At 40.7% G+C, this 9022-nt stretch overlaps 1 protein-coding gene across 9 annotated transcripts in view; it reads left to right on the top strand.

The window, feature by feature from the left end:
• Ncoa1 (nuclear receptor coactivator 1) overlaps positions 1-9022 on the top strand; it is a 230840-nt gene that overhangs the window by 143991 nt on the left and 77827 nt on the right. For all 9 annotated transcript variants that reach the window (XM_021201369.2, XM_029540757.1, XM_021201368.2 and 6 more), the window contains one exon: positions 5423-5600. In XM_021201369.2, the coding sequence (XP_021057028.1) occupies positions 5423-5600 (178 nt within the window). The remainder of the gene's footprint in view (positions 1-5422; positions 5601-9022) is intronic.

The following is a 9022-nucleotide window of genomic DNA, read 5'->3' as shown; positions in this document are numbered from 1 at the left end:
GAGTACTACTCAGCTATTAAAAACAATGAATTTATGAAATTCTTATGCAAATGGATGCATCTGGAGGATATCATCCTGAGTGAGGTAACCCAATCACAAAAGAATACACATGATATGCACTCACTGATAAGTGGATTTAGCCCAGAAATTTTGAATACCCAAGATACAATCTGCAAAACACATGACACCCCTTTGTGTTTCTTAACTACTGTGAATTCAGCAGCAGTGAGCAGGCTGAATGAACATGGAATAGGATGCTGAGTCCTTTGGTCAGGTCCCCAGGAGGAGGAGAGCTGGGTTATATGGTAGACTTATTTTATTTTTAGTTTTTTGAGAATTTCTCACCCCTATTTCCACAGTGCTGCAGCACTTTGCAGTCCCAGCTGGAGTGAATGAGGGATCTTTCCCTGCTTGCTCAAAGCTTTTCCAGTTTCCTCTCTGAAAACCCCCTATCTCATCCCCCATTACCCTGCTTCTATGGGGATATTCCCCAACCCTCCTACCCACTCCTGCCTCACTGCCCTACCATTCCTCTACACTGGGGCATCAAGCCTTCACAGGACCAAGGGCCAGATAAGGCCCCTTCAGCTTCTTCAGTCCTTCCCCTAACTTCTCCATTTGAGTCTGTGTGCTCAGTCCAATGGTTGGCTGCATCTACATCTCTATTGGTGAGGATCTGGCAGAGCCTCTCAGTCGACAGCTGTATCAGGCTCCTGTCAGCAAGCACTTCTTGGCATCAGCAATAGTACCTGGGTTTGGTGTCTGCATGTAGTAGCATGTAGTATGAATCCCCATGTAGGGCAGTCTCTGGATGGCCTTTCATTCAGTCTCTGTTCCACTCTTTGTCCCTGCATTTCCTTTAGACGGGAGCAATTCTTGGTTAATATTTTAGAGATGGGTAGGTGGCCCCATCCTTCAAAGGGAGGGGGGAGTGGGGTATCGGCATGCCTAATCTCTGGATATGGCCTCAACAGGTTCTTCCTCCCCTTTGTGGAGCTAATGTTATCCTGTGGGGTCCTGGGAGCCTCTTGCTTTCCTAGCATCTGGGACTTTCTGGTTGCTGCCCCCAGTTTCCCATCCCCCACCGCTACATTGTTCAATTTCCTGAACCTCTGTACATCTCCTCCATAACTGGTTCTGTTCCTCTCTTCCCCCCAAGTCCCTCCCACACTCTATTTCCCTTGATTATATTGTTTGCCCTTCTAAGTAGGACTGAAGTATCCACTCTTCGGTCTTCCTTCCTCTTGAGCTTCATGTGGTCCGTGAGTTGTATCCTAGAAATTCCACACTATTTGCCTAATATTTACTTATCAGTGAGTACATTCAAAGTGTGTTCTTTTGTGATTGTGTTACCTCATTGTCTTAGTCACGGTTTCTATTCCTGCACAAACATCATGACCAAGGAGCAAGTTAGGGAAGAAAGGGTTTATTCAGCTTACACTTCCACATTGCTGTTCATCACCAAGGAAATCAGGACTGGAACTCAAGCAGGTCAGAAAGCAGGAGCTGATGTGGAAGCCATGGAAGAATGTTCTTTACTGGCTTGCCTCCACTGGTTTGCTCAACCTGCTCTCTTATAGAACCAAGACTACCAGCTCAGAGATGGCACCACCCAAAAGGGGACCTCTCCCCTTGATCACTAATTGAGAAAGTGCCTTTTAGCTAGATCTCATGGAGGCATTTCCTCAACTGATAACTCCAGCCTGTGTCAAGTTGACACAAAACTAGCCAGAACATTCACTCAAGATGATATTTTCTAGATCCATTGATTTGCCTGTGGATTTCATGAAGTCATTGTTTTTAATAGCTGAGTAGTACTTCATTGTGTAAATGTACCACATTTTCTGTATCCATTCTTCTGTTGAGGAACATCTAAGTTGTTTCCAACTTCTGTCTATTATAAATATGGCTGCTATGAACATAGTAAAGCATGTGTCCTTATTACATGTTGGAACATCATCTGGGTATATGCCCAGGAGTGGTAAATCTGGGCCCTCAGGTAGTATTATGTGCAATTTTCTGAGGAACTACCAGACTAATTTCCAGCGTGGTTGTACCAGCTTACAATCCCACCAGCAATGGAGGAGTGTTCCTCTTTCTCCACATCCTCACCAGCATCTGCTGTCACCTGAGTTTTTTTTTTTCTTTTAAAGATTTATTTAATGTATATGAATACACCATAGCTGCCTTCAGACACACCTGAAGTGGACATCGGATTCCATTACAGATCGTTTTTGAGCCAACATGTGGTTGCTGGGAATTGAACTCAAGACCTCTAGAAGAGCATTCAGTGCTTTTAACTGCTGAGCCATTGCTCTAGCCCATGTCATCTGAGCTTTTGATCTTAGCCATTCTGACTGGTGTGAGGTGGAATCTCAGAGTTGTTTTGACTTGCGTTTCCTTGATGACTAAGGACGTTGAACATTTCTTTAGGTGCTTCTCAGCCATTCAAGTTTCCTCAGTTGAGGATTCTCTGTTTAGCTCTGTTCTCCATTTTTTGATAGGGTTATTTGGTTCTCTGGAGTCTAACTTCTTGAGTTCTTTGTACATTAATGTTATTCAATATTAGAATGGCTACTCCAGCTTGTATCTTGGGATCATTTGCTTAGAAAATATGTATCCAGTCAGTTAATCTATGTCTTTTTATTGGGGAATTGAGTCCATTGATGTTAAGAGAAATTAAGGAATAGTGATTGTTGCTTCCTGTTACTTTTGTTGTTAGAGGGGGAATTATGTTTGTATGGCTATCTTTTGGGGGGGTTTTTGAAAGAAGATTACTTTCTTGCTTTTTCGAGGGTATAGTTTCCCTCCTTGTGTTGGAGTTTTCCATTTATTATCTTTTATAAGGCTGGATTTGTGAAAAGATAATGTGTAAATTTGGTTTTGTCATGGAATATCTTGTTTTCTCCATCTATGGTAATTGAGAGTTTTGCTGGGTATAGTAGCCTGGGCTGGCATTTGTGTTCTCTTAGGGTCTGTATGACATCTGCCCAGGATCTTCTCGCTTTCATAGTCTCTGTGGAGAAGTCTGATGTAATTCTGATCGGCCTGCCTTTAGATGTTACTTTACCATTTTCCCTTCTTGCTTTTAATATCCTTTCTTTGTTTTGTTCATTTGGTGTTTTGACTATTATGGGATGGGAGGAATTTCTTTTCTGGTCCAATCTTTTTAAGTTCTGTAGGCTTCTTGTATATTTATGGACATCACTTCTTTAGGTTAGGGCAATTTCTTCTATAATTTTGTTGAAGATATTTAGTGGCCCTTTAAGTTGGGAATCTTCACTCTCTTCTATACCTATTATCCTTAGGTTTGGTTTTCTCATTGTGGCCTGGATTTCCTGGATGTTTTGGGTTACGAGCTTTTTGCATTTTGCATTTTCTTTGACTGTTGTGTCAATGTTTTCTATGGTATCTTCTGCACCTGAGGATCTCTCTTGTATCTCATGTATTCTGTGGGTGATGCTCGCATCTATGACTCCTGATCTCTTTCCTAGGATTTCTATCTCCAGTGTTGTCTCCCTTTGTACTTTCTTTATTGTTTCTATTTCCATTTTTAGATCCTGGATGGTTTTTTTTTTTCAATTCCTTCACCTGTTTGATGGTGTTTTCCTCTAATTCTTTAAGGGATTTTTGTGTTTCCTCTTCAAGAGCTTCTAGCTGTTTACCTGTGTTCTCCTGTATATCTGTAAGGGGTTATGTCCTTCTTCAAGTCCTCTGTCATCATCATGAGATGTGATTTTAAGTCAGAGTCTTGCTTTTCCTGTGTGTTGGGGTATCCAGGGTTTGCCATGGTGGGAAAACTGGGTTCTGATGATGCCAAGTAGCCTTGGTTTCTGTTGCTTATGTTCATGTACTTGCTTCTCGCCATCTGGTTATATGTGGTGTTAGCTGGACTTGTTGTCTCTGACTGTGGCTTGCCCCTCCTATAAGCCTTTGTGTTAGAACTTCTGGGAAACCAGCTCTCTCCAAGCGGGATTTGGGTATGGAAAGCTGTAGCACAGAGGGCTCCAGGCACAGATGGAAACCAGGAGGATCCTGTCCCAGGTTACTCCTCAGTTCCTGTGTCCTGAAGGCTCCAGGAGGGTCTGTCTTGGGCCAGCAATTTGAGCAGAAGAGTTGGTCTTACCTGTGCTCTCAGGTGTGTCAGCACTCCTGGGAGACCAGCTCTCTCCTGGTGGGATTTGGGTATGGAAAGCTTGGCACAGGGTCAGCTCCGGGCTCAATAGCCCATTTTTAAATTGAGTTGTTTCAGTTGTATATTCTGTAACAAAATAATTACATCATTTTTCAAATAGGAAGATTCCAAATAAATAAGGTGACATTGACAGCTTCAGTATTCCAAATCTTCCCTAAAAATTTGGAACTGTCTGGACTTCCTAAAGGACCATCGTATTATATGTTTATAGGGCTTGATTTCTTCCATATGTTTTAGATTTCAGTCTAAAGGTTCTAACAGTTTCTTTGCCACTGGAAATATATTGTGCCCCTAGGGGTGTCTATATCTCCTCTTGGAGAAGCCTGGTTCCATTTCTGCACATAGGAGGCCTCTAGACCCTGGCTCCTTCCATTCCACTAAGGTGTTTGCTACCCACAGGCCTCATTGTACTTTGTACTCAGCTCTACACTGCTTATGCCTTGCCAGGTGGCCTGTGCTTCTCTCTTTCTGCAGTCACTTCCCTATGCCCTACTCCTCTCATCCCCTCCCCGTAAGTCAAGTAGGACTTTGTAAGTTGCTTCTCATCACCACCACCACTCCAAAATTAGGCATCCTGCTCTGTGCTCACGGTGTTCTATGTATGTGTGACACTTGATTGATCACTAGTGCTTTATAATGCATGTCCATTCTTGAACAGGTTTCTCAAAGGCAAAGGCCAGGAATTAACCTACATAATGTAGAGACTTTCAACACTGAATGAGTCACTTACTTTGCATTTACTACAATAAGAATTCTTTCTGCAATGTGGAGACTGTTTGGTGGTTAAGAGAACATACTACTTTTACAGAAGTCCCAGGTTTGATTCTTAGCACCTACATCAAGTGGCACAACCACTTGTAACAGTTACAGGACATCCAACCTCTCTGTCCTCCAAGGGCATCTGCACTCATGTGTGCACACTCAAGTGTGTGTGCACACATATATATACACATGCACTTAGAAATAATAAAAAAAATTAAATAAAATTATTTCTAAGAAAGACTGTTGATTTTCATTCATACCTACTGTATAGACCATTTGAAAATTATGACCCACCCCACAGAGAGCCAGTCAGCACTTTAACTTGACATATATTTATTTCTAGTATCTTTTTAAAGAGTATCTTTTAAAAGATAAAAGTTTTCCTTTTATCTTTTAACCTTTCAATATTTTAATCAGTGCCTTCATGTCTTAATCCGTTCCTTTCTTTTATTTTTTGCTTTGCAGGCTTTGGATGGATTCTTCTTTGTTGTGAACTGTGAAGGAAGAATTGTATTTGTATCAGAAAATGTGACCAGCTACTTGGGTTACAATCAGGAAGAATTAATGAATACCAGTGTCTACAGCATACTACACGTGGGAGATCATGCAGAATTTGTCAAGAATCTGCTACCAAAATCACTAGGTAGAATTAACTTTTTATTTCTAATACTTAGTATTATTACATATGCAAGTTAATAGTGTAAAATAATATCCTTGAAATAGTTTTAATATGGTTACAGCATCAGCTATATCAATAGCTCATAAGAATCTTTGTTGTCAGGAGACAATACAGGTGACACACAGTTAAGTCACTCTACTCCAAGAAGCCTGTGCTCAGGGTCTCCTTTGCCTTCAGTGGATTATATGCAGGGAAGACGCACCCTTCTTATTGCCCTGACCATAGAAAAAGAACAGAAGGGAGGAAGAAGCCAGTCAGAGGGTATGCTTCTGCATTTTATACCTCCAAAAAGTAACTTTAGTGTAAGTTCTTTCAACTCCATAGTCCAACTATGATTGGATGGCTTGCTCGTTGGGGAGAGGTACAGCTGAGAGGGTTAATGGCATTGATCTCCAGCTGCTGTTCTTTCAACTAAACTCTGTGCTTAAGGCAAGACTGGGACTTTAAAAGTCAGCATATGGGGCTGGAGAGATGGCTCAGCGGTTAAGAGCACCGACTGCTCTTCCGAAGGCCCTGAGTTCAAATCCCAGCAACCACATGGTGGCTCACAACCATCTGTAAAGGGATCTGACTCCTCTTCTGGGGTGTCTGAAGCCAACTACAGTTGTACTTACATCCAATAAATAAATAAATCTTTAAAAAATAAAAAAATAAAAATAAAAGTCAGCATACTTCGGCTGATCCTCTAGGGACCTGAGTGAACTAACAGCTGCCCTTTGTTTGCTCCTGGAATTTTGAGACTCCTACTAAAAAGGTTTTCAGGACTCAAGGTCCAATTACTCCTACTGATTGTATTCCTAGTCTCTAAAGTAGATAGGTTTCAAGTAGCTGATGTACATGTATTTAGAGGAAAATGGAAAGCCTTTTTATATTTAATTCAGATTCGATCCATTTCAGATATTTTTGTTCCTGTTTTTTCCACCATTTCTTTGTTCAACTAGCTCTTTTTTTCCCCCAACAAATGCATTAATCATTTATTTTATTCTCAACTACCTCTTAAGTATGACACAGATGACCTGATCACACCTGAGTTTTTCTTGCAGCCACTGCATGGGAACATCTCTGAGCAGCACTTAGAAGGGTCCTCAGCACCATTAATGTGGGACCTGAGGCAGGGGCACAGGGGACTTCGTATAGCACCATGCTTCTCCCTCGCTCCTGTATTCTGGGAGCTCTTGTTGTGCCACCCTGCAGATCTGGCCTGTGAATTTAATTGATTTAGTTTAATGTTGTCGTCTGTATTCACAAAGTGCCTGTTGAGGTTAAGAGTTTTTCTAGTTGGGAAGAGAGCTGAGGCCACAGAAAATAAAGCTGAGCTCTCCTCAACCCGTGAAGAAGGGCTTATTGTGGAAAAGCCACATACCACTCCGCTCATCACAGGGTGGTTACTGTAGATATGTTCCTATTCAGTTTGCCCACAGCACCACCAGGAGGTAAATCAGACTGGAGTGCCGTCTAATATGTGATGTCATGGTGTTACCAGTGCTGGCCACCAGTAGACCTCTGACTGGCTTTTTCCAACTAGCCTCTACTACAAGTGGGGGAGATGTGACAGTTCTGCTGCCACTGCATTGGTTCATCAGTCCCCAAGGAAGGAGAGAACAGAAACATAGAACTAGTCCAACTTAACTGTCTGCTACCAAGTACAGTGGAGTACACCCACAACCCAGGGCATGAGCAGTAGTCACTCAGCCTATCATCTAGGTTTTCAGTGGCATTTTGTCACCTGTTAGAAACCATTAAGAAGCCGGGAGTGGTGGCGCACACCTTTAATCCTAGCACTCGGGAGGCAGAGGTAGGTGGATTTCTGAGTTCAAGGCCAGCCTGGTCTACAAAGTGAGTTCCAGGACAGCCAGGGCTACACAGAGAAACCCTGTCTCAAAAAACCAAAAAAAAAAAAAAAAAAAAAAAAAAAAAAAAAAGAAACCATTAAGAACAAAGCCCAATTATAATAACTTAGAAAAGATACTTTTCTAAGAAACATTGAAGAGAAAACATACTATAGCACCTATACTTAAATCTCCATTATCAGAACTATCAAATCATTACAAAATCAGAAAGGGAAACCAGGTAAAATCATTATGTATGTGTATCATCTTCCAGGAAAAGTAAGTTTCAGCCTATGAAGAAATTAGAAAAATTAAGATCATTATTTACATATTTACATATCTATACATTATATATCACTGACATGATTCAAAAGATTATATTCTTGTTCTCACATCAAGAAATTTTAAATAGCTTAAAAAAACGCGTTTCAAAATTGCTTTTCAATTTTTGGGAGTAGAAGATTTCATTGTCTAAAATCTATTTTTAAACAAAATATTTTACTTATAAGAGGAAAAATGACATTTGAACACTGAAAAGCTAATAGTGAGAGGTTTTGTCCAAGAAGGTGATTGTGGGGCTGGCTCAGTAGGTACAGTGTTTGCCACACAAGACTTGAGTTTAGTGCTGTATAGTCTGTGTAAAGAAATGGGCATGGCAGACCATGTTTGTTATCCCAGTGCTGGAAAGACAGAGGAAGGAGGACTCCTGGACTTGCTGGCTAGCCAGTGTAGCCAAGTTGGGGAGGTAACAGAAAAAGAGAAGGTGGGGTGCTATTGAGGAAAGCACCCAATATGAATCTCTGGTTTCCACATGCACACACATGCATACACCTACACAAGCATGTGCATACATCCCACACACATACCCTAAGGTTTATGTTGTGAAAGTTTAAGATTTACTTATGAAATTCAAATAAGTCATAGCTTGAAGTTTGGGGGAATGGATATAAGTTCTCACAATTATTTCTCTAGTGATACAGAGACTGTAGAAGTTAAGAGCACGACATTTTGATATAAAACAGACATAAATTCATCCTTCCTCTACCACCTACTAGCAGTGTGACCTTGGAACACATTTAATCCTTCATTAGGTCTTACCTTTCATTAGAAGTTTGGAGGGCATTCAGATGATCTTAACCTATCACCCAGTACATTTCCTTTAAATTTAGTTATTATTACTATTGTTGACTTTAAATATTTTGGAATTTTTAATTTCATGACAGATAGATTTATACTTTTGTATCATTCACAACTACTTGATATTGTAGATGTTTTTAGCTTAGAAATTGATGTCATAGAAGAACAATGTCCTTTCATAATGTGCTTCGTTGTCCACTCCCCACAAAGTTAAGGTGAATAATTTTACAAACCATGTCAATAAGAAAGTGCAGTTCTCTTTAGTTCTTTTTAGAATTAAACTGAGTAGCTGCTGTTTCCTTTAAAAGGGGCTTTGAGCTGAGCATGCAGCTCACTGGTCGAGAACTTGCCTTAAATGTACCTAGCAAGCAATTAGGTCCTAAGTTTAATTCCCACTACTGAAACAGCAAAAAAAAAAAA

Source organism: Mus pahari, chromosome 7, assembly GCF_900095145.1.
Source record: "Mus pahari chromosome 7, PAHARI_EIJ_v1.1, whole genome shotgun sequence".
In the NCBI taxonomy this organism is placed as follows: Eukaryota; Metazoa; Chordata; class Mammalia; order Rodentia; family Muridae; genus Mus; species Mus pahari.
This window is presented reverse-complemented; position numbering and strand designations above follow the sequence as displayed.